Below are 27,590 nucleotides of genomic sequence, written 5' to 3'. Positions count from 1 at the left end.
ATAAACTTTCACAGCTACGCCTATGGTAATTAAATTACCTACACTACAGACCTGCCAATTTACCTGTAAGTATGTTTCAAGGTTCCACTGGAAACATGCCAACATACTTCACATTAGACAGCAAACAAGAAATGTACATAATGACTGTGAAGATAGATCAAGAAAATCTTCACTTGAACAGCTATTGAATGAATTAACAAAGACAGAAAAAATAATGATTTCACTTACTAAATTCTATTCAATAACAGTAGTAGCAAATACTATTCCTAACAGGAAACCTACCTAAAATTAAAATACAGTGAAGTATGCCTTAGTGGACACTTGCATATAAAGGAACATGCTCATAATTGACAAATCTCTCATCCTAATTTTACTTCAATAATAAAACTCTATATAAAGGACACCTGCCTACAAAGAATACCTTTATGATCCTTTCTGTGTCTCATAGTGACAGGCTACTATATAATTAAATCGAAAAAAGTACACTCGGTTTGTGACAAAATAGGAGCTGGCATGAGAGATTGTACTTGATGCATTCTAGAATGTTTCTGAACCGATTTCTTTTGGACTTGATTGATATTACATAAACAGAACTGAAAAATGTGGGAAATGGTGGCTTTGCATTTAGCACAATGGCTTCTGGGGCCAGAGGTCACAAAATCAAATGCAACTGGGGTCTAGCAACTGTGTTTCCCAAAACCATCTTTTGCATCATTGTTGGGTATACGTATGTACCATAAGATTGATGAGGATGCCAAGTGGCAATTTCCTGTGCAGAGAGGTCATAATCCATACAAGTATCTTTCTGTGCTATTCCAAAGAGTCACAGCACTTCCTGTTGCTATGGAGGTTAGGTTATGCATTAATCACACCTGCTCATAAATATATAGGTGTGGTATTAATAGCTAGATTCTGTCAAGGATTTTCAACCCATTCAAGGAAATAATAGTTCAATTACATAGTAACTATATCCTGGCACTTAGAAAATACAACAATTATGAAAGTTAGAATTAAGACTAAATTCAAACTGGTTTGTCAACTTTGCCACTTATATGGTTTCACTGAAGCAAAGTTTTTATTAAAATCTTTCAGAAAATGACGTACATTTCACTCATACATTACATGATTGTGTTGACATCCTTAGCGTCTTACTAAAAATTAGACTAAATACACATACTCTCTTGAAGGAAATATATTAGGTTACCATTACTTATCTATTATTTTTATGTTCAGATAGTTTATATTCAAGCACCTAGCTCAGTTTAACAACATCAATAATGCTTGCCCCTTTCTTTGTACATATTAATAATTACTTATTGTTTTCTATGGCTCAATCACTTTTGGTTGTGCATTACTTTCAAAGGTTAATTTATTGTTGCTATTGTTGTATATATAAATTCCTTATGTGAGGTCCACTGTTTCAAATAACTACAAATTGCCAAATCCAAAATAAAGAAGCTGTCAGTAATCTGGTGCCTTTTCATGAAATAATATTCAGATTCCCAAAGGAAATGAAATGTGCTCAAACTACACAATCCTTTCATGAAAGGAAGATAATGCTTGGAAGAAATATAACAGTTCAATACACACTGTCCAACACTTCCTGTGGTATATCAATGTAAATCTGTGTGTAAAATGTCACATGCTTATCTTTGTATGTCATGATATTATCAGTTCAAGTGTGTAAACACAGGTAATAATGTGTGTTGTGTATGTATTTTGTGCATATTTAGGTGTGAACATGGCATTTATATGATATTTAGGTGTGAACATGGCATTTATATGATATTTAGGTGTGAACATGGCATTTATATGATATTTAGATGTGAACATGGCATTTATATGATATTTAGGTGTGAATATGGCATTTATATATTTTTTTAATGTTGTACACAATAGAAGGCCTCAAGATAGATTAGTACTTGATAACTGAGTCACCCTCTTAAAATAATAATGACATTATTATAATTATTAATATTATTATAATGATATTATTATTATGATCATTATTATTATTATTATTAGTAGTAGTAGTAGTATTGCCATTATTATTATTATGGCTATCATTATTATTATTATTACTAACATTATTATTATTATTATTATTAACTTTTATCTGAACTAAATTGCAAACATTCAATAAAAGTTATCACTGTAAAAAAATCTTACGACAAAGAATAATTATAATGTTATGACAAAGAATAATTACACTGGACAACAAATTTTTACAAAAGTCATGTTACTGAAATAAAATTAGTCAATTCTTATCAATTTTTATGTGCTGAACACGAATATGACAGTCAAATTGCAAAATTGGCTCTAGTTTTTTTGTAATCTGCAAGAAATTAATGTTTACATAACGAAATGCATTCCAATAGTAAAAGGTCAACTGTAATAGCCTACCTATAAAAAATCAAGTCATTGACTACATCTTAGATTTCTTCGCCTGTCTCTTGTACAGCTGTTCGGGAGCATCTCTGAGGAGTGTCCAGCAGTAGTCAGCCAGCATTGTAGTGGACCATTTTCCCTGGTATCTTTGTTCCATTGTTGCGATATCTTGATGAAAACGTTCGCCGTGTTCATCACTAACAATACCACAGTTGCTAGGAAAGAAATCCAAATGGGAATGAAGGAAGTGAATCTTTAGAGACATATTGCAGCCAAGTTTCTTATACTTCATCAACATGTCTTCTACTAGTTCCTTATAGTTTTCTGCCCTAACATTTCCGAGGAAGTTTGTAGAAACTAGGCGAAAAGCATTCCATGCTTGTTTCGCGTCACCTTCCAGCAAGTTGTTGAACCGGTCATCTTTGAAAAGCTCTCGAATCTGAGGACCCACAAAAACTCCCTCTTTAATCTTTGCTTCGCTGAGTCGAGGGAATTTTTCATGCAGGTATCGGAATGCTGGCAAAGTCCGGTCAATGGCTTTCACGAAGTTCTTCATCAAACCTAGTTTGATGTGAAGGGGTGGTAGCAAGATTTTCTGAGCCTCAACCAGAGCTGGGTGTTGGATATTCTTCTCTCCAATGGCTACATTCTGCCTGTGAGTCCATTCCTTCCTCATGTAGTGCATTTCCCTTGCTCGGCTATCCCACTCGCATAAGAAACACATGTATTTTGTATATCCTTGCTGCAGTCCCATTAAAAGGGCAACTACCTTCAAATCACCACAGAGGTGCCAGCTGTACTTGTTATACTCAATGGAATTCAGTAGCTGCCTTAAGTTATCGTATGTCTCTTTCATGTGGACAGCATACGCTACTGGAATAGATGGAAGAATGTTTCCATTGTGCAAAAGCACAGCCTTGAGACTCAGTTTCGAAGAGTCCACAAATAGTCTCCATTCTTGTGGGTCATGAGTGATTTTTAAAGCATTCATGAGGCCTTCAATATCGGAACAGAATATCAGATTACTTTCCTTTCTGAAGAAAGGCTCCAATTGCTGGTGGCGCTTTCGATATGCAGTAATTGTGACATCTTCTTCTAGAAGATTCCATTGTTGGAGTCTTGATCCTAGCAATTCTGCCTTGTTCTTTGATAAGTCCAAATCACGAATCAGGTCATTTAGTTCTTCCTGTGTTATTCTGTGTGGGGTTGATGATGCACCACAGTGAAAATCTGGATCACTGCATGCTGATGGACCAGGAGAAGAACAGGTCGACTCACCTTTGTCTTCGTCAGATGAATCAAGAGAATATTCTGCTGGAGGTTCTGGAATAGGAAGTCCCTCACCATGTGGAACTGGTCTCAATGCAGACGGAATGTTTGGGTAGACTATTCTCGACTTCTTTCGCTTCGTTATTCCGCCGGAAAGAGGAGGAACCAAGCAGAAGTAACAGTCATTTAGGTGGTTGCTTGGCTCTCTCCACACCATTGGGACTGCAAACGGCATTGATGACCTTTTGCAATTCAACCACTGTGAAAGCTGTGTTGTACATGTAGCACAGCATATATGCGGAGCCCAAGGCTTGTCTTGGTCACCAACCTTGCATCCGAAGTAAAGATGATATGCCTTCTTCACTTGAGAATTGATACTTTTCTTCTGGTTGGCAAATGTCACTTCCCCACAAATATAGCAAAAATTGTCCGCGGTATTAACACACTTTCGAGGCATTACTGTTCTTTATTGTACGTAAATGGATAAAATAATAAGTTTTATGTAACAGTAGCTTGAACTGTCTCGCACAACGTCTAAAATATTTTAAATGCTGAACCTATCTGATTGGGCTTTATATAGTACACTGCTTACGTCAGCTTCAGCAGCCGCCTGGCATTAGTATAATAGGCCTACACATGTATAGTACACTGCGGACGTCAACTTACTTCAGCAGCCGCATGGCATTAGTATTGCATTGCATCAGAAAATGATGCAATCAACTGTGGATGATGTGAGCATGATGGTATTATGCAATGTTACATCATTATTCCGGATGTTGCTGCAGTCCTACTGGAGAAATTTACACAGTGAAACATAGAAAATTAGGTATATGAATATCTTCAAAACGAGAGCCAATACAAATTTTTCACGGTTATATTCGTGTTCGGCACACCAAAATACTACAGATTAGGGCCTTTTCAAGTCAGTAATGATTTCACTGTTGACCAGTGTTATGATGTTACGACAAAGAATAATTATGATGTTACGACAAAGAATAATTATGATGTTTATGCTTTGGTTCAGGTGGTTTATGGCACAGTAACACAAATAGGTTATTTAGTGCTCAAAGAGTTGAAGTTAAATGCCTTGACCAAGGATAGATACACTGTGTGGTAGACAACCTGGGTTGATTCAATAGTAGGATTCAAACTTACATCCTGTCAGTCACATGTCTGACACACTAACCACTAAACCACATATGACTGTGATTTTATGTTAAATAAATCTTGAAAAGTAATTCACAACAATTAAATTTAGATCTGCATGAAACATTCACCCCATGATGCTATAATACTATCATCTCCAAGTTAGGATGTATCCAATAATTCACTCAAAGTGCCAATAGTAAACCAGACAAAGGACATTGGTCTCACTGTCAACAGACAAAGAGTTACAGCCTGGACTAGGAAGACAGAAGGATGAATTGATGTAGGAATGATGACACCTGAGGGTAAGAAATGTTATTTCTAATTCTTGCAAGTGATGATTAATGGAGATTAAGCTTGTTATTCCTAAATGGAAGGGATACTAAATTTTGCATATTTGTATGACTGTATGTTAGTGTCATTCATTCTTTCATTTGGGTAGCCATCACTGACCCGTTTAAGACAATATGACCTACATCCTTCAAACTTGACAGTAATGTGGACATATTTTCTGTGTTTCTACATTCTGTACCTTGGTTATGGTAACCTATTTTCGGTAAGAAACAGAAAATTTGTCACAAATGTAGTCATTCAGGCATGCATGATCATCATGGACACATATAATCAGCCACCCAATAAATCTTGTATGTGTAAGCAGTTTAGAATCCTTACAATATGCTGCAAGAAAACTAGACCACTTAAGCATTTTTTATCCCGTATCTCTGACACTTTGACATCCACAGTTAGATGTTGCTGATAAGTCCCACAACACCAAATCAAAATTAGTTTAATTTGACCTACTTTGTTACAAATCCCTAATTTTCTCAATGAAATGCAGTGCAGCCTAAATCTTGAATATTACACAATCTATACCGTCATGAAAAAACATAACAGACATCAGACTGCAGATTGTGTAGCAGCAATAATAATATTTCATGGACAAAAATAAATTTTGTTTAAAAAAGTTGTTAGCAGAATTCAGCTGTATACATATGGCATTAATGAGGCTATTCGATGTGTGTAAAGTTATGATAATGCCAAAAATAGATTAGGCTCTATAGACTGAAAAAGGGTGGGGTGGAGAGGGGATTGAAACTCAGATTCAACCCCCTTCCCCAGTGTGTTGAGTGGGTGATTCAGTCTCAAAGAAATTGTAAAAATAAATAAATTTTGAGCTTCAGGTTTTAGTTAAAAAAATTGTATAATGCAAAATAGTTTTCCAAATACAGAATCTTTGGATTGATTCAGGAGGAAATGAATGGTCATATTATCACACAAATATACAAATATATGCGCTTCAAATTTCCAATGAAAGCTTTGTGATAAATAATTAACTCATTATCTTCTACATTTATATGTCATGAGGCTGTACCCTACTTCCAAGCTATGTAATGTGAAAATCATTTATGATACACCAAAGTGGGTGGTATTACAGAAAAAGAGAAAGATATCGTAGATACCAAACAATACTGATATTATACTGGTATTAACAAAATGCAGCAAAGAAACCTAATTTTTGAAACATGATTTTTTTAACCTAAAAAACTGCATGCTTTTGAACCAGAGTCTGTGTATGGACTTTTTGGCCTTAGATCTAAAGCAGACAAATCCAAACTACACATAGACAGATGTACCTTTTTGGCCTTACATCTAAAGCAGACAAATCCAAACTACACACAGACAGATGTACCTTTCTGGCCTTAAATCTAAAGCAGACAAATCCAAACTACACACGGACAGATGTACCTTTAGGGCCTTACATCTAAAGCAGACAAATCCAAACTACACACAGACAGATGTACCTTTTTGGCCTTACATCTAAAGCAGACAAATCCAAACTACACACAGAGATGTACCTTTTTGGCCTTACATTTAAAGCAGACAAATCCAAACTACACACAGACAGATGTACCTTTTTGGCCTTAGATCTAAAGCAGACAAATCCAAACTACACACAGAAAGATGTACCTTTTTGGCCTTACATCTAAAGCAGACAAATCCAAACTACACACAGACAGATGTACCTTTAGGGCCTTAAATCTAAAGCAGACAAATCCAAACTACACACAGAAAGATGTACCTTTTTGGCCTTACATCTAAAGCAGACAAATCCAAACTACACACAGACAGATGTACCTTTCTGGCCTTAAATCTAAAGCAGACAAATCCAAACTACACATGGACAGATGTACCTTTAGGGCCTTACATCTAAAGCAGACAAATCCAAACTACACACAGACAGATGTACCTTTTTGGCCTTACATCTAAAGCAGACAAATCCAAACTACACACAGACAGATGTACCTTTTTGGCCTTACATCTAAAGCAGACAAATCCAAACTACACACAGAGATGTACCTTTTTGGCCTTACATTTAAAGCAGACAAATCCAAACTACACACAGACAGATGTACCTTTTTGGCCTTAGATCTAAAGCAGACAAATCCAAACTACACACAGACAGATGTACCTTTTTGGCCTTACATCTAAAGCAGACAAATCCAAACTACACACAGACAGATGTACCTTTTTGGCCTTAAATCTACAGCAGGCAAATCCAAGCTACACACAAACAGAAGAACCTTTGCCAAAGGCAGGATAGGTTTGAGATTTGAAGTAAAAATGGGTCAGGACATGAACATTTTGGGCCCAATATGCAAACACCAAAATGTCTAATTTTCACCATTCTTCACATGCGCAAGGGGAAAAAGCAAATCAAAACCAACATCTTTTATTTAGCATCTAGCTGAATGAAAATCTCTCTGAAACAGGTGTGTTTGGATGCATTCAGAAGTAACCCCCAAAATGTGTTTCTTACCCCCATTTCAGGTAAAAATGAAAACAATATCCATGAGTCAATGAGTTACTAGTTACAGCTGTACTAATGTATGCCTGCCAGAAACTTTCTCTCCTACTGTTAAACACTGCGTGTACTTGGTTAATGCTGACATTTCTGATTGTATTGGCCCTGATCCACAAACCCAAGTAAGTGATATTAAAAACCACTTAGTCCTGTAAGAAATCCATATTGCCACTGCTGAATGGTCAACAAGGATTTGACACTCCAACAGCAGTATTACCTACAAGCTTTCTACACTAGGTACATAGCAACAATGAAAGGTCAACTATTCATCTCTATAAGATCATGCAGGGTTGTTAAGTTTTACTTCATTTTATCAAGTAACTGTTAAGTTTATATAAATACTTGTAACACAAAAGAAACTAGACAAAGTTTTTTTGTGAATAAAGAAGTTACCATATGTTCTCAAAATGTGACTTTTCAGTATTACAAGAATACTGGTTACCAGTCATATTCCTGATCACAGTGAAATTTTGCCCTTAAATTTCATCTGCTTACAAACACATTTTAATGGCAAAGAAATCAGTTTATCAGCTGTTACCATGGTAATATTATGTCAAGTTTTGCATTTATCTTTTTTTTTCTTTCTAGCATTGCATTAGTTTATGTAGAAATAAAATTGCTATTTTGAGCCATATTTGTCTTCTATGTTAATGGTTAGAAGTTGACAGTGTAATCATTAAAAAACAGTGACCCTCCAATGATTTAACCACCCATTTTAGGTGTAATGGTAAAGGTCACTTTATATACAGAGTATATGGGGCAAGATATCACTATCAGAGAAGAAAATAAAGATGCTGTAAAATGCAACAAATATTTTAATATCAAATTACAGTTTGCAACCTTGAAAATAAACACACCAATAAAAACAGCCAAGGAAACCAGCCAGTCCTTAAGAATCATGTTGCCATTGTTTGCTTATTGAACATTTGTTAGTATGCAATGAACTGGAAATGAAAGCATAGGTATTTGATATTTTAAAAGTTGGGTCAACAAAGTTATCACTACCTGTCAACATAAATCTTGATCATGACATACCGAAGGATTAAAAGAGGATTCAAACCTGCACCTTCTTATGGTGAATGCAGCATGCTAACTCCATTATAAGCCATTGCATCTCCTCTCTATACTAAAGGAACTCTAAACACCTACGCTTGTTAGGTAAACCAGCTTTCTTAGTTATGCAGATGAAAGAGTCACAACACTTGATAATGAATTTCTTGAGTTATACCAATTTTAACTAATTCAGATCACATAACATGCAATTAGACAAAAAAGTTATAAAATGTTCTGATAAACATAACAGCCCATTACCAACAAACTTGCTGGAGTTTAATTATTGGTTTCATTTTCTATTTGAAAACAATGTGAACTTTAAACATCCTGGATAATTTTCAGTAATAAAAAATGTGCTTATGTGTGCTATGTCTATATATAAAATTGACTGCATTTACTTAAGAAATCATTTACGTAAATCTGATTCAACAATCATCGCTAGAATGTATAGAGGATTTAATTCACAAAAGGAAAAATAATATTGATTTTAATTAAAACAATTTGCTATAAATTACTTAAATTCTTGAAAAAATCCTAATATTTAGCACATATAATGATACATAGTACTGCATCCAATAATGTAATAATGTGACCAGCCTGAAGCATGAACAATGAAATTACTTTGGCTTTATGGATTCCAGCAATCACTCTTCTCTTCTTTAATGTAAACAGTATGCATTTAAACTGATCCTTTAATGATCAAGGCACTCATAGTGTTAAAACAGCTGACATATTGTCCAGTATTTGTTTTTGCAGGGTTGCTAACATTAGGGAAGAAAAACACTTGGGTAAAAATAAAATGTTTCCCAGGTAAAAATGATCAACTGTGTAACCTGCTGATCTGAAGGTATATAGTTTAGGCAAGATGGTGATATTTTGTGGGTGCTTGTTCCACTGTACAGTGATATTTTGTGGGAGTTAATGTTCCACTGTACAGTGATGTTTTGTGAGTTTGTTTCACTGTACAGTGATATTTTGTGGGAGTGTGTTCCATTGTACTGTGATATTTTGTGGGAGTTTGTTCTACTTTGCACTGATATTTTGTGGGAGTTAATGTTCCACTGTACAGTGATATTTTGTTGGCATTTGTTCCAATGTACAGTGATATTTTGTGGGAATTTGTTCCACTGTAGAGTGATATTTTGTGGGAGTTATGTAACACTGTACAGTGATATTTTGTAGGAGTTTGTTCCACTGTACAGTGATATTTTGTAGGAGTCTGTTCCAATGTACAGTGACATTTTTGTGGGAGTTTGTCCCAATGTACAGTGATATTTTGTGGGAGTTAATGTAACACTGTACAGTGATATTTTGTGGGCGTTTGTTCCAATGTACAGTGATGTTTTGTGGGAGTTTGTTCCACTGTACTGTGATATTTTTTGGAAGTTAATGTTCCACTGTACAATGGTCAGAGTAAGAATGGAGGATTTATAATAACAAGCCATCACCTGAATCCAGTTGCCATATGTAAGGGGGATATCCACCAACTGGTGTACAATTTTGTACAGCATGACAGTTGCCACACGTAAGGGGGAAAGGGAATATCCACTGGTTTATGTACCATTTTCAGTGTATCCCCTAGGGGTGCAAGGCTGAGAGTCAAAAGTCTTCTTGGTCTCAAAACTGGGGGTCAGAATGAGCAAAAAACAAACTTTGGTATCAAAACTGAGGGTAAAATAACAAATTTGGGGGTCTCTGAAGCGCAGATGAGGGTAAAGGGAAACACTGATTTTGTACAGCATGACAGATGCCATATGTAAGGGGGAAAGGGAATATGCACAGTATGTAAGTGGGAAAGGGAATATCCACAGTATGTTAGGGGGATAGGGGATATCCACAGTATGTAAGGGGCAAAGGGAATATCCACAGTATGTAAGGGGGAAAGGGTATATCCACAGTATGTAAGGGGGGGAAGGGAATATCCATATTATGCAAGGGGAAAGGGAATATCCACAATATGTAAATATGTAAGGGGATACATACAGGTTTGTGTACAATTTTGTACAGCATGACAGTTGCCCTATGTAAGGAGGAAAGGGAATATCCACAGGTTTGTGTACAATTTTGTACAGCATGACAGTTGCCATATTAAGTTGGAAAGGGAATATCCACAGGTTGGTGTACAATTTTGTACAGCATGACAGTTGCCATATGTAAGTTGGAAAGGGAATATCCACAGGTTGGTGTACAATTTTGTACAGCATGACAGTTGCCATATGTAAGGGGATAGGGAATATCCACAGGTTTGCATACAATTTTGTACAGCATGAAAATTGTCTTGTGTAAGGATTTAAGGGAATATCCTCGAGTTTGTGTACCATTTTGTACAGCATGACAGTTGTCTTATGTAAGGATTTAAGGGAACATCCATGAGTTTGTGTACCATTTTGTACAGCATGACAGTTGTCTTATGTAAGGATTTAAGGGAATATCCATGAGTTTGTGTACCATTTTGTACAGCATGACAGTTGTCTTATGTAAGGATTTAAGGGAATATCCATGAGTTTGTGTACCATTTTGTACAGCATGACAGTTGTCTTATGTAAGGATTTAAGGGAATATCCATGAGTTTGTGTACCATTTTGTACAGCATAACAGTTGTCTTATGTAAGGATTTAAGGGAATATCCATGAGTTTGTGTACCACTGACCGTTGTTGTTATTCTTGAGATATGGTGGTTCCAATTCAAAATGTAACTAAATTCTACACTAAGACATTTAGCATCATCTACTGCTGCTAATTTATCACCAAGGGAAAGTGTTTATGTAAATATAAACGAGCATGTAAACAATTTCTTTCTCATAGTCAACAAATGAGGAATGTGTTGGAAAGAAAGAAAATTATTAATCGCAAGAGCCAAGCAAAACGTTTTAAACAAATTCTTGTCAGGTCTCAAATTCACTTAATTGAAACAGAGGCTGAGTAACTAAATGTGGTTCAAGTAAATGCAAAATAAGGTTATACTGTAACCCAATTCCATCTAAAAATAGTAAAATGCTTAAAATGAAACAGGACATTTACTGTAATTCTAAAATGTGATTTATGCATTTCTGAGTTTGAAGTGTAAAGCATTTTACATGCAGTAAGTAATATGAGAAAATGGTCTCAGTAAGACAGCAAACAAGAACATAATAGCTCAAAGTATTAAAAGTTAATAAACATCTATATACATGTAACTGTTCAGGAGGAAACTTAAAAGTCCTTCACTTATGTAAATTATTACTAATAATGAATATATAAAAGAAGAAAGTGAATTTTATTTCATATGTAGTATACAACCAGTCCTTGTTAGTTCTAACTAACTATTCCACATTTATGGAAAATAAAAACACAATACATTATACTGTACACTGTATGAATACACTGATAAACATCATACTGTACACTGTATGAATACACTGATAAATATATATATATAATCTTGCATGCCTGGATGTAGAGATATGAAAAGCTACAGTCTTGACACTGAATTAAAATTTCTCTTTTTTCTCTCTCAAGAATAGCAAGGTCTTATTCAAGTTTGTCGTGTCTGATTTATTAACAACAGTGAGATGCAGGTGTTGTTGACCTGATTATAGGTGTTGTTGACCTGATTATAGGTGTTGTTGACCTGATTATAGGTGTTGTTGACCTGAATCTTAAAAGGCATTTGATTTAGTAAACCACAATATCCTTATCTCAAAATTGCAATACTATATCTACTATAGGACAATATCATAACAGCTCAAATTCTTATCTTCAACACAGAAGGCTGTATGTATAGGTAGCACAAATTCTTCTTCTGTTGCTAAGGTTGGTGTAAAGGATCAGTATTGTGTCCATTGTTATTTTAAATCTTTATTAATGACCTTTCACTTACTACATGTGCCAAAAACTCAAATACAGACTTGTCTGCAGATCACATATTATTGTACATGCTTCAAGTTCCATCTTTGGATACCATCCAAACCATGTTAAATGAAAATCTGAAGAGTATTGAACAAGAATAATAAAATGCTTCTAAATGATACAAAAATATGTGAAAGCTAATAACTAAAACTCTGAAACAGGCTCACATAAACCAGAAACACCTTAATTTAAATCTTAAGTATACAACCACCAAGAATGTTTCTAATCATAAACTTCTTGGCATTCATGCTCATATTTTTCTTTAGTGGGGCTTACTGTTTTACTTGTTAATGACATAAATTGTTTTCTTCTTACAAAGTACTAATCATCAAAACTAAGAAATACCTCCCTCCTGATGTTAGAAATTCCTCTTTTAATGCTTATTTTCAAACACTGCAAGATTTTTACTTTAATGTATGGAGATATTGCTTCAGACAAAACTATAAAATGTTAAAATTACAAAAAGAGCAGTAGGTATAAATACAGACATGCCAGATAAACCTTTTCATTCGCCTCCTGTAAGCTGTTCAAAAAAGATTAAGTGGGATGGAAATATATAAGAGAACAAATTGCAGTAAGCAGTTTAGTATACATGGCTCAAACTAGAATTCTATGACAATATCATCCAAATAGAAATTAGGTATGCACTATGTTATGTTAAGCTGTCAATCTCTTGCTATCAAAACCTAAAATGCAGCAATTCATGAAGACTCAAAAATTTTAATTTACAGGGTTCCTGTCTGGATCAGCTTGACTTATAATGTAAAACAATCAAATTCTATCAGTGCATTCAAAAATAAATGCATCAACAATGTGCAAAATAAGAAATGACTGTAGTCATTTTCAACTTGTTTTAAAAAATGTATATAAGGCACATAAGTAGATTGTAGTGAGGGCCTCAATGGAGGATAATTTTGTATTAATTGAGTTTCATTTGAGTTTCCTCTGATAAATAAAGCATTATTATTATTATTATTATTACTATTATTATTTAGTTATTTAAATTTTTTATCTGAAGGCATTCTTATCTTGAATAAAAGCATGACAATATTTCACGTCACTTTGGCATCAGTGAGAAATACTAACGCAAATGTAAAGTATCTGAATGGAATTTAATATAAATATTTAAATATGTGGTGCTGTAAAAATCAAGTCATATTTAAAGTAACTAAATGATGAATTAATAGGAAGTTTGGTTTGTGATGTTTATCTTCATTGTTCAGCACACGATAAGCAATACATGGCAGCTAGTATATTTGGAGGATATTTCATTTTCATTTTTGAATGCAGTACCAGATGCTGTTAAAATTGCCTTTTGCAACCAACAATAAAGCATAAGAATAGTTATGTTGTCCTTTCCTTATTATTTGCTATCTAATGTAAACCTGGGAGTATGAGGCATGAAAATGGGTTCTGAATTCAATTAAATGTGGTTAATAGAAACACATAAATATGATCAAAAACTGAAATACACAATTATTATTTTTGGTGTATATGTTAGTGTACACCCTGGTATTATTATTTGTAATTGTTTTAATAATAATAATAATAATAAGCAAAAACAACTTTGACTAAGTTGTTTTGATAAAAATTATTGACTTTTTACCAATTTCTGGTGCAATCCACGTAATGATGACACTATCATACTTGATTTTACTCATCTAGACAGGTATCATAAAATGCGAATCTATTGTGAGAATGTGTATTTACAGTAAATAAAGACACAACAGAGGTACAAAACAACGAGATAAAAGCTGTTTAGTCAAGTAACACCAAGTGACTTCATTACAAGAATGGGGCTACAAATAAAAAATATAAATAATTCCTATTAAAAAGATCACTAAAATCAATTGTTATTTTGCTGTTTTATCATTATTCACACCCACCCACAAAATACAATACATTTATCTCCATAAATATTATGGTTAAAATATGTGTATTTCGGCGTGTATTTCGGTGTTTCTGGTAACCCGTTATAACGTGGTTACTAAGGCTTACTTCTGTTTGTGTGACATAGATTGTTTAACACTGTAGCAGCAACTTACCAGCGTCCGAAAAATCTTTCCTTATTTCCTTTTTAGGTCTTGAAAGTGGAATCCTGTCAATCCAATGATATAAATTCTCTACTTCAACATCGTCAAAATACTCTTCCATATCTACCTTAGTTATTCCGTTCAACTGTTTTCGCACTGTGACTGTTTCCATTTTCGATACAAGTTCTTCATTTACGGCCAGCAAACCAATTGCAAATATTAGTTTTCACTTGTCAATAATGACAAACGCTACTAAATCGATTAATTCAATTACTTTTAAGTTTTCCTCTCAAGCGCTGTGCAACGTTGGTACCTTGCCACAGGCTCACTAGATTTGTCATATATCACCGTGATAATAAATGCATGTGCACGACGCGGAAAGGTTAAAACGGAAGAAGCTTTATTGTCGTCTGGTTACAGTTGTACTATTTTCTTCATATTTTAGGAGCATCAAACGAACCAAAATGATTTAGATAATGGAAAAGGGTCACACAGTAGCATTTTTTTGCAATTAAAAATGCATGTGTTCAGAATAAATTATAATAAATCTAAATTATGAAAGACTGGATAATTCAAATCTAATTGGCTTTTGTCATTTCGATTTTATTGTATGTTTACTGCGAGATGCGTTTTTCAGTAAATCCTGTAACGAAACAGAAAACCAGTCAAGTCATATTTATAGTTGAGACTGTCTTTTAAAGGACCGACCGACGACTATGGTGTTACCTACAGAGGAAGGTCTTGTCTAATTTCATTTAATAGCAGACAAGTCCAATCAATTTTAGGATTTTTTATCTTTTCTGTAAAATATCAAGATATGGAGCATGTTTGATTCATTTCTTTTATTATTGCAAACTTGATAAATTTATGATACTCCCACCCATCACATCTTCTGCCTCACTCCTAGTCCTACAATGTAAGACATAGCACATGTTGGTTTTGTTTTCGACGCCCAAAACATAAATATCAGAGTCAATGTCTTACATGTAGGACTACCTCACTCCCCATTCATCGCAGCATGTGAGTTACAACTTCGGCTACCACCACATCCCCTCAAGAAATGGTGTGTCTCGAGTATTGAAGTGTGTCGATGCCATCACAACAACATAACCTGGCCAGTGTACAGTTAAGCTATTCCCCTCCCCTAAATTTAAGCCTCAGGCGGTTTATCAGCCATTTTAATCTGTGCAAATGGCAACGTCCACCTCACTGCAGGTGCATTGGGCTGGCTCCTAAAAGTGTGACCACAACTAATATTCCATCAAAATTCATTAACATTCAAGTTTGAAAATCTCACCAGGAAGCTTTGAGCTGTCCTTTATTGCAGAACATTGCTTGCCTCTGTGCATTGGCCTAAAATTTATAAGGCTAGCTCAAGAACTTGCAAGAGATCCCAAAGCTTTTTCAGAACTGTCGTTAGATTGGAAAATGGTTTTATACATGCTGAAAGAAGGGGTATCAGCAGATATAATAGAGTACTTCTGTATAATAGCTATATTTATGTACATAAATAAAGAAGGGGTATCAATGGATATAATACAGTACTTCTATATAATAGCTATATTTATGTACATAAATGAACAATTTTCAAGTTAATAAATGATAAGGCAAACAAATTATGTGTGTTTCCAATTGCACTGGTTTTATAATCAGGTATTTAAAAAAAAAACAAAAAAAATAATTTAGTCTTTTCTTTTTTAACAATGGGGAAAAAAGTGCTAGGGTAAGCAATAAGAAACATGGACAGCTGGCCAACTGGAAACATTTGTTTGCCTAATAATAGTTAATCTTTTCATACATGTTTTGATGCTTTTGAATGTGTTATGCATGTTTTCAGTTGTGAAATTGCACACTACAAGTGCATGGAAATTTTCATTTTTTCTTATCTGCTGGCAGGGATGGCGCTGTCTTTAATAAAGTTGTCACCCCAAAATTGCCAAACTCAATATTTTGTCTCCAATTTAAAAAAATTTTTCACCATTTTCATAATACAGTATAATCCATTTATTTCAACATCCTTGGGACCAAGGTAATATTGTGGACATAAGCAGATGTTTAGATAAGTATGGGGGGGGGGGCTGAAAATAAATTGAAATTATGCATACAAGTGTAATTTTTAAGAGATGAGCAGTTGTCAGTGCCTAGGATTTTATGCAGAGAAATAAAAATGGAAATGTTGATTAAATGAAGACAACTAGGCTGAAATACACTTGTATATTGACAACTTACATTTGTGTAGTACACTCCACAAAGTGTTAAATAATGTACATGCATATGAAAAATCCATGAATTTGAGTATTCAATCATGATATGTTGGAAAATTAACGTATCAGTCAAATCCCGTCAGAAAACACAACTAAAACATATATATAAAAAAACGGTAGTCCTCATTTGATCTATATCCCATTGTCAACAAACATGTTTCCATAAACAATTCACTCTGATATTCATTATCCTAGTAGCACCTGGCTGTATAGCTGTTTATATGCTACATGTGTTTAAATAGGCCTAGATTTTGGTCAGTCAGAGACAACTACCATGATGCTGAGGGTACCAATGGGATGAAGCTATTCATTCATAGGGAATGAAACTGTGAACAAATTAAAAAGTATAACATTCTTGCAGGATACCCCACCTTCATTAAACTCAATGGCAGATATCTATTTTTTCAAAATATTGGAACTTTAATTTGGGTTTGAAACTACCATTGGTAGCGATTGTAAACATGAACTCTTTTTTTGCAAACAGGATTTCAAGGCACATAAATATATTCCATTTACCTTGAAAAATGTAACAATGTTTTTATTTAAGTTTGTTGCCTTTTTCTTTGATCAAAGATCTTTGGCTGCTTTGACGAAAGTTCATGTGTTATTGAAGGCACCACTAAAGGCGCTCTTTTAAGGACCAAACAAATGCCTATTTGTTATTGATGCAGCAACATCAAATAATTGTAAAACATTGATGGAGACAGAATTTTTTATATATATATACAGAATGATCAATGCTTTAAAGGTAATCAGTTTTCTTTGAAGTTTCAGCAATATTTTTTTCTGGTACACGTTTCAAAAAGGAAAAAACATTTGTCATCGTCTGGTAGATTGTAGTCATTCCCATTCCCAATTTGCTCGATTGTAGCTAGTCACGTAGCTTGACTATATGGGTTGTATTACAGCACAGAGTACTAAAACCAGGCATCAGCAGAAGCGGATTATGATATAACAACACCGTGCAAGGTCGTTTGTCAATATGAACAAAGGATTTGTTTATGTAACAATAGATTCCAGTGCAATTTTATATCCAATTTTGCAGCTTCCTGTCATGGTGCATTTGAATTTCTCAATTCCAAACCCAAGTCTATATATAAATTTTTTAACAGCCAGAAATGTTGTCGCCAAAAAGATTGCCAGATGGTATATTTTGTCGTCAATAAGGGAGAAAATTTGCCTGAGAGAGCCATAGCAGGAACATGCTCTTATTTATGTCAATATCAAAGTATTGACAATACCCACTCACCTTCTACAAACTAGCAAACACAAGGTGTCTAATTTGTGTGGTTTGAAATATTGCTCCCCCCCCAATTCCATGATGGTTATTTTGTCCCATCAGCATGTTCAGCCACATTATTAACATAATGAAGACATTTCAGATTTGATTGAAATACCTTACTGATCATTTAATAGCCACATTTATTTTCTGTTTTCTTTGTTGCTTCACCTCTTGTATCAAATATGAAGGTTACACTTCCGATCTGTCACTCAGTGAAATATGTTACATTCAGTCTGATTGGTAGTTATTGTTTGCTGAAGTACAGAGTAAAACAATAACCAGCAACTAGTTTATTTACTGCATGAGACATAAAGTACTTAAATTGTATATGTGGCAAAACATTACATGTTTCTCACGGAACATAATAAAATTGGCATGTGCCATGGACCTGCTAGGGAAACAGGTGTGACCTCGGATCCAATTTTCAGAACACGTTCCTGGTACTGACTGTACCTAATGAGATTTTTTTTTTTGCATGTTCTTTTATTGGATCCACCATTTATAACATCACCCCTGCCCATGATGGATAACTCTTTGATGGCATGCCACAAGCATAACTGACTTCCCATTTATGTAAATTTTCAGTTGGATGTAATCAACATGCTACAAAGATTGCTGACCTCCCATTTATGTAAATTTTCAAGTTGGATGTAATCAACATGCCACAAGCATTGCTGACCTCTCATTTATGTAAATTTTCAAGCTGGATGTGATCAACATGCTACAAGCATGGCTGACCTCCCTTTTATGTAAATTTTCAGTTGGATGTAATCAACATGCCACAAGCATTGCTGGCCTCCCTTTTATGTAAATTTTCAGTTGGATGTAATCAACATGCCACAAGCATGGCTGACCTACCTTTTATGTAAATTTTCAAGTTGGATGTAATCAACATGCCAAAAGCATTGCTGACCTCCCTTTTATGTAAATTTTCAAGCTGGATGTAATCAACATGCCACAAGCATTGCTGACCTCCCTTTTATGTAAATTTTCAAGTTGGATGTAATCAACATGCCACAAGCATTGCTGACCTCCCATTTATGTAAATTTTCAAGCTGGATGTAATCAACATGCCACAAGCATGGCTGACCTCCCTTTTATGTAAATTTTCAAGTTGGATGTAATCAACATGCCACAAGCATTGCTGACCTCCCTTTTATGTAAATTTTCAAGTTGGATGTAATCAACATGCCACAAGCATTGCTGACCTCCCATTTATGTAAATTTTCAAGTTGGATGTAATCAACATGCCACAAGCATTGCTGACCTCCCATTTATGTAAATTTTCAAGCTGGATGTAATCAACATGCTACAAGCATGGATGACCTCCCTTTTATGTAAATTTTCAGTTGGATGTAATCAACATGCCACAAGCATTGCAGACCTCCCATTTATGTAAATTTTCAAGTTGGATGTAATCAATATGCCAAAAGCATTGCTGACCTCCCCATTTATGTAAATTTTCAAGTTGGATATAATCAATATGCCACAAGCATTGCTGACCTCCCATTTATGTAAATTTTCAAGTTGGATGTAATCAACGTGCCACAAGCATTGCTGACCTCCCATTTATGTAAATTTTCAGTTGGATGTAATCAACATATCTTGCAAAAGACTGTCTGACTTAACTATTTAGAGAAATATTCAAGCTAGATCAATCTATAGTACAAGTCATTTGGGTCATGTATGTGCATTTAGTCATTTTAAATTAAATATACATTGTTGTTTTAATACTTAACACTAATTTTCTATAGCAAAAGTCTATTCAATCCTGATTATTCAGTGCTCTGCACCTTAACTGCCACCAAAAAACTTCCAGATGAAAATAATCTGTTGCTATGGACTTTTACAATGGTGGCCCACCTTGGATGTGGGAGGTCGCGGGTTCAGACCCTGGCCAAGTCATACCAAAGATTTATAAAAATGGTACTAACAGCTGCCTCACTAGGCGCTCAGCATTAAGAGGTTAGTATTAGGACTGGTCAGCTTGGTGTCTGGATAATGTGGCTGGGTATAACATCATGCTACATGTCTGCAGCATGATGCCCAGTGCTAGACATCACTATAAACTTCCACATTGCAGACATCGTAGCAATATGACTGATTTTTTTTTAAAGCTGTGTTAAAAATCCAAATCATACACACAAACAAATACATACAATGGTGGCCATATACTAAACTTGGGTTGAAATAAGAGTGCCTCGAGTGGAATCGTCACAGTCAAGGGTAGTACGAATTTGTTTATCAATATGCACAGCCTTCTTTGTGACATCACAGCTCATGACATTGTACTGGATCACACCTAAGGTTTATTCATCCAAAAATGTCTACGTACTTTAACATTGATTTTGCCATATGCATCTCTTGAGGCATCTAAGTAATGATCTTCTAAAGGAATATGGATGTATACAAATCCAAATGAATTGAATACTTGCCACTTAAAGGTATTTTGAATCAAATTCTAAAAAATGACACCCATTACTGAAATATTCGTTGTTGAATGCATACATGACTTGTGTGACTTGTACTACAGATACATTTAAATCTGTCTATAACATACATCAGTGGCCCTTGTAAATAGGACACATGTAGCTAGGGTGTTAACAGCTATATGTAACTAGGACACATGTAGCTAGGGAGTTAACGGCTATATGTAACTAGGACACATGTAGCTAGGGAGTTAACGGCTATATGTAACTAGGACACCTGTAGCTAGGGAGTTAACAGCTATATGTAACTAGGACACATGTAGCTAGGGAGTTAACAGCTATATGTAACTAGGACACATGTAGCTAGGGAGTTAACGGCTATATGTAACTAGGACACATGTAGCTAGGGAGTTAACGGCTATATGTAACTAGGACACATGTAGCTAGGGAGTTAACGGCTATATGTAACTAGGACACATGTAGCTAGGGAGTTAACAGCTATATGTAACTAGGACACATGTAGCTAGGGAGTTAACAGCTATATGTAACTAGGACACATGTAGCTAGGGAGTTAACAGCTATATGTAACTAGGACACATGTAGCTAGGGAGTTAACAGCTATATGTAACTAGGACACATGTAGCTAGGGAGTTAACAGCTATATGTAACTTTATAAGCAGGAGATTTCCATGTTTTCAGCTACAGCGAATCTTAATGCATCATGAGTTCACTATATTAAATCAGCCAATATTCAAAGTTTTACAGACCATACATTTTAGATAAGATTAGGAATTTTAATTTTTTAAAAAACAATATATTTTTTTGGTTGCAGAGAAACCTCTACATATATATGCTGCTGTAGGGATTGGAGTTGTGTGCTTGGTGATAGGCGTGCCACTGTGGTGGAAAACAACTGAAGTTTACAGAGTTTCTCTACCATATTCAGACATAGATCAGCTTGCACAGTACAAGGTAGTATGTACCATATAAGTAGCATAGACCCATGTCTGGTATTTTATATAAGTAACATAGACCCATGTCTGGTATTTTATATAAGTAACATAGATCCATGTCTGGTATTTTATATAAGTAACATAGATCCATGTCTGGTATTTTATATAAGTAACATAGACCCATGTCTGGTATTTTATAGAAGTAACATAGACCCATGTCTGGTATTTTATAATGTGTCAGCTTCCACAGTACAATGTGGTATGTACCATATAAATAACATAGATCCATGTCTGGTATTTTATATAAGTAACATAGATCCATGTCTGGTATTTTATATAAGTAACATAGACCCATGTCTGATATTTTATAATGTGTCAGCTTGCAGAGTACAGGGTAATATATACAATATAAGTAACATAGATCCATGTCTGGTATTTTATAATGTGTCAGCTTGCACAGTACAAGGTAGTATGTACCATATAAATAACATAGATCCATGTCTGGTATTTTATATAAGTAACATAGACCCATGTCTGGTATTTTATATAAGTAACATAGATCCATGTCTGGTATTTTATATAAGTAACATAGATCCATGTCTGGTATTTTATATAAGTAACATAGACCCATGTCTGGTATTTTATATAAGTAACATAGATCCATGTCTGGTATTTTATATAAGTAACATAGATCCATGTCTGGTATTTTATATAAGTAACATAGACCCATGTCTGGTATTTGTGTCAGCAGATCAGGGTCGTCATTAAAATTGCTTATACAGAGAACCTGTCCAGAGGAAGACTATTTTATTTGAAGACAAAATCTCATTTTTTAAAGTACTGTATTGGTATAAGTAAAAGCACTAACTGAGGAGTAATGATAATGGTTGGATTGGTTATGTGCTTTTTAGTAATTAGTCTAATTGGTGATTTAAAGCCTAATTGGGGATTTAAAGCATCACATGTTGTTTAAATGATATGATGCTATGTTGACTTGGACATTCAGATTAATAAAAAGGTTGGTCAGGTTCTATGGAATGGGATTTTTAGTTTTGATTGATGTAAGTGCTAAATATAACAAAGAACTTTGTGTTGTGTTTTTCAAAAGGAAATTGATATTGGATTACGTTGTAAAAATACTCTGATGTCCATTGGCAATAGTGAACTGCGCAAAAGAATGAAATGTTGACAATAGGTATGAATTTAGAATATTTTTTACTTGAACATGAATAATCTCCAGGAGTCAGAGGTTCTGTCAATTAAGAAGTCAGCAAGGATGATGAGGTTGTCTGCCCTTTGGTACTTCTGCAATCAGAGACTCCAGATCTTCATAAAATTTGTTACCTGGTTGGTTATGGTGGGTGGTTGTTGCTTGTCTTTTACCAGAGAGTAGGAGTCTCATTTGCATTAGGCTTTGTCAGCTTGCAAACTTTTGTCAGCTTGCAAACTTTTGTCAGCTTGCAAACTAACTTTGATATGATGACAATGCCAATGCCTTCTTTTCTTTGGCCACTCCAAAAGAGGGTATGGCTGTGATAATGTTAATTAGTGATAAACTTATTTTTAGTTTGGTGTAGGGATATAAAAATGAAGCAAGTGAAAGACTTCTGATATTTAGTATGGAGTAGGGATATAAAAATGAAGCAAGTAAAAGACTTCTGATATTTACTAACAGGGAGTAAGGAATTAATTAATTTTAGTGATAACTTGTATGGTTAAAAGTTGAATACAGTAACATAAATGGCAGTCGTATTGTACAAGCTATTGGTTATTTTATACTCAGCTAGTGTTTAATGTTGATGATGGATAATTCCTTGTGGGATTGGTAGACCAACCTTCTGGATGGACATATGGAGTCTCTGTTTCTGTTATCTCATGCATATATGGGTGCTTTACAACAGATTCCCAATTTTAGTCCGTGATTGTGTGGGTAGTACAGGTCTGAATTTATGAATCCCTGTTTGATTTGATTAAATAGTCCATTTATTTGTTTGACTAATGATGTCTTAAATATAAATTCATTATTGTCCCACCCCCAATACGTGTATATATATTTCCTTTTACACTGGTTTTAAAATTAGCAGGGTTCATTTGTTTTTGCAAAATAGTCATTTATGGCACTGTTAAAATGGTTGTATTCTGCAGGTGGTCACTTGCAACAGTGTATTTATCGAATAAAACTGAGTTATGCATGACGATTGTCTTTGTAAATGACAGGTGGTTGTTGATAACAGTGGTCACTCAAGACAAGTTTTACTGTATTGTGTTCTAGCCCCAGTCTGGCGGTGCATTGTTTCAACCTAGCTTCACACAGATTGGTCAGTTTACTCCAACTGTTATGAAATGGTTATTACATTTATATGTAATTCAAAAATGTTTGTCACTGTCATGAAATGGTTGTTACATTTTTATGTAATTCAGAAATTTGAAATAGTTATTGCATTTATATGTAATTCAGAAATGTTTCTCATTGTTATGAAATGATTATTACATTTATATGTAATTCAGAAATGTTTATCATTGTTATGAAATGATTATTACATTATATATAATTCAGAAATGTTTCTCATTGTTATGAAATGATTATTACATTTATATATAATTCAGGAATGTTTGTCTTTCAGATACAGTATGGAGTGGATGTCACAGTCATCAGTTTTGATGAGCAGATGGTTGGTGCAGATTTGGCAGCTCTCTCAAAACATTTGATGGACAGCCTAGGTAAGTTATCTTAAACCTTCCTAATTACAAGGCTTCTGTAATATGTTTATAAAATGGGACCCACCTTTTCAAAGGAACTATGTAATAATGATGGGCGTTTTGATATTGCTGAAGAAAAAAATATACGTTCAGGGCTGAGCAAATTTTTTTTTAGCCACTAGTCCAGGACAAGTGGTTTCAGAAAATTCACTAGTCCCACCTTTCTCTTCACTAGTCCCACCTTACTCTTCACTAGTCCCACCATACTTTTCACTGGTCCCAAAATGGTAATCACTTGCCAAGATTTGATGAGACGTATGTACTTAATCCATAGAAGAAAAAATAAAAAAAATAATATGCAACATAATTATTTCTTAAAAGAATTTAATTTTTCAAAAACATTGGTTGTTATACATTTGGCTTCTTCAGGTTCATGTATATATGTTTTAGCTGATGGATTTGAAAATATGTCCATGTATATGTCTGCCACCTGCACCAGCACTAAGCCAGCAGTTGATAGCTGTGTCTGGGTTAAAGTCCTCAAGCTCTGGTCCATTTGCAGAATTGTTCATTAGCATTTGTAAACTCTTTTGGTTTAAGGAATTCCTTAAAGAAGTCTTGATTAAGTTAATTGAACTAAATCCTCGTTCACACTCAGAAATAGCTACCGCACACTCAGTATCTGTCTTATGTTTTATCCCTCCATTTTCAAACAAATTTACCTTTGCCTAATCGCCGTTATTACCTTCCTTGCGAAAATAATTTAGCAAACTCATTTTATCCACAGAGTAACTATAAGCTTGCTTGACAACTACTTTCTAAAGTGATCATAAGATCAATTTTCTCTTTTAAATACGAACTGAAACAGCTCATTAATTAGCATAATAGTTTAGTTTCAAACACAATATTGCACGTGGAAGTTAATCATCTGTACATTCAATTATAAATAAAAGAATCATTACTGTCATTTAATCAGTTCATAAAGGAAACCAACACTGATGTGGGTAAAGTACCTTTCATTAATTTAATTCAACTGACTCGCTGGATTAAAAGCATAGTGAGCTGCTCGTTATGATCTAGATTGAGTAAACTCATTGCAACAAAACTGCTTACAACACTGCTAATTGATCATACTGGCTTTCTTTTGTTTGACCTGTTTTGATTTGCCGATAATTTGGTTGCTTAGCCCAATATGCAGTCAAGCGGTAACAGGATGTAAATGTATACATGAAGAGGGGTAGAATCAAGTATTCATTACGCCCAGAGGGCATGATTGGCCAAATAAAAGCAGATATAGTGATTAAAGAATGAAAATAAGGACAAGCCCGACTTTTTTAAAAAGCACTTGTCCCGGACTAGCGACTTGAAAAATTTCACTTGTCCGGCTTCAAAAATGACTAGTGCGGGACGTCAGGCATTGGGATTTGCTCAGCCCTGACGTTATTGTGAGAAACCATTTAGTGACCCATATTTGAAGGTTTTAACTTTTTATGGCTAAATATTAAAACTGGAGTAACATCTGTCACTTGTCCTTGCAAGTTCCCATGCTGTTAATTTTTCTTTTTAAAGGATTTTATATTTATACCATTATATTTTATTTTGGATACATTTGACAGACTTGAAACATCTTTATCTATTATCTTTTATATTATGGTACATCTTGTTTATGCTCTTAATTTTTTTTGGTATATCTTCATTTCTCCTTTGAATACAATTCCCCATCATATTAACATTAGGAATATAAGCCCTACTACCTCCCAAATCCAGCCCTGCCTAAGATGAAATTCGTCTTTCTGTCTACAAGTTATAGACAAAGGGCAATAACTCTTGCCCATTACCACCCCTTAACGCCTACAGGTGGTGCAGTTTTAAGTTTTCACTTGTGAAATGATAAGTCGTGTTCACTTTGCCTTCCAAAACCAGATTGATATTTCTGCTATTTTCATTCCATCTATTGAGAATTTTGTTATTTTCAGATTTATTAAGAATTATTCTACAGGTGGTATACATTATTTTAATTTATTTTGAGCATAATTATGTGATTTTTTTTCTTCACCTGTGCATTCTCTGACTGCATGGCTCTACACATCTACACTGTATTATATTGTGTTGAAGTTCCTGTTTGCACACACTATTTATTTATTACCTTTGGTATAGTGGGTGTCTCCGATGTTTAACACTGTTAACTATAAGAAATATTTAATTTCGGCTTCATTTAATATACAGTTCAACATAAGCTTTAATAAATCTTTTACCAACATATTCTAAAGAGAAATGGTTACAAACTAAAATGATTTTGGAATCATAATTCTAAATGTATTCTAAATGCAAGAATGCAACCAGCGTGAAATCTCATGTCTTGTGTCTCACATATACAAAGTGTATATTGTTGGCTACATACAACATGTGCACCAGTTGGTCAGAGAATGCATGGTTGTCAGATCTAAGGAAAACTGCAAGAAACATGGAATGATGTGAGAAATCAAAGAACTGAGTGTACTGATATTTTGCATATACAAAATCAAAGTACAGAGAGTTCTAACGTTTTTGTCTATCCTTGTCGGGGACACTGCTACATCTGGAAAATATATTTTGGGGGAGATCCCACTCAGTTTTAGGCAGCACATATGGTGTAAGTATCCGAGCATGGCCTTCTGGCCTGTAAGTCTTGGTGCATTGGGCATATAAATGTCTATGTCCTTTTGTCTTCATGCTTTAGGTGAGAATTTCTACACTGGGGGTGGGGTTCCACCCAATTCTATGCAGCTTAGGTGGCATAGGTTCTCCTGCACATCCAAGCATGGCCCTTAGGTGCATGGGGTTTATATTGACTTGAATGAGTCATACCATACCTTAGTTTTGATACCGTCTTGGCTCCAGACCATACCATCTAGCCATACCTTAGTTTTGATACTGTCTTGGCTCCAGACCATACCATCCAGCCATCCAGTTCTTGATCCGTACCATTAATTCACCATTTGGCTTCCATTATATCATCCCATGCCTCACCAAGTGTAATCATGGATCATTCACATTGCTGGGGAAAAGGTTGATAGATCCATCCATCTGCCTAACATTACAATTTTTTCCAATGATACATCCATGTTCACCGCCGTTTGCACACCTAATGCCCATACAGTTTGTTTTGATTTCAACAAGCTGTCTGTATCAAATTGATAACTATATCCTGAAGATCTGGTTAGCCATTTACCCACAGTTTACCCTCTTGGACAGTACCATGACAGCCTAATGACAGAGGCTATACCTCTTCTATGCCTATGGGAATCTACTATCCAGATATCGATCTTGATTGCATCCAGGA

General features: G+C 34.8%; 2 protein-coding genes across 5 annotated transcripts in view; one reads left to right on the top strand and one right to left on the bottom strand.

Moving 5' to 3' along the window:
• LOC149795678 (sperm flagella and cilia-associated protein 1-like) overlaps nucleotides 1-14,974 on the bottom strand; it is a 90,180-nt gene extending 75,206 nt beyond the window's left edge. For all 3 annotated transcript variants that reach the window (XM_089965528.1, XM_089965530.1, XM_089965529.1), the window contains exon 1: nucleotides 14,653-14,974. In XM_089965528.1, the coding sequence (XP_089821654.1) occupies nucleotides 14,653-14,812 (160 nt within the window). In that variant the 5' untranslated portion in view covers nucleotides 14,813-14,974. The remainder of the gene's footprint in view (nucleotides 1-14,652) is intronic.
• LOC149795677 (GPI-anchor transamidase component PIGS-like) overlaps nucleotides 5,078-27,590 on the top strand; it is a 105,747-nt gene continuing 83,234 nt past the window's right edge. Inside the window, exons 1-3 of one of the 2 annotated variants that reach the window (XM_089965527.1) lie at nucleotides 5,078-5,108; nucleotides 21,448-21,587; nucleotides 24,193-24,289. In XM_089965527.1, the coding sequence (XP_089821653.1) occupies nucleotides 5,093-5,108; nucleotides 21,448-21,587; nucleotides 24,193-24,289 (253 nt within the window). In that variant the 5' untranslated portion in view covers nucleotides 5,078-5,092. Of the gene's footprint in view, nucleotides 5,109-15,296; nucleotides 15,379-21,447; nucleotides 21,588-24,192; nucleotides 24,290-27,590 lie in introns of those variants that run through there. The other variant, XM_089965526.1, reaches the window with a different exon arrangement.

This window comes from Sinohyriopsis cumingii, chromosome 7, assembly GCF_028554795.1.
Source record: "Sinohyriopsis cumingii isolate HCF-2022 chromosome 7, ASM2855479v2, whole genome shotgun sequence".
Taxonomy (NCBI): Eukaryota; Metazoa; Mollusca; class Bivalvia; order Unionida; family Unionidae; genus Sinohyriopsis; species Sinohyriopsis cumingii.
Note: the sequence above shows the minus strand (reverse complement) of the source record. Positions and strands in the feature narration are given on the sequence as shown.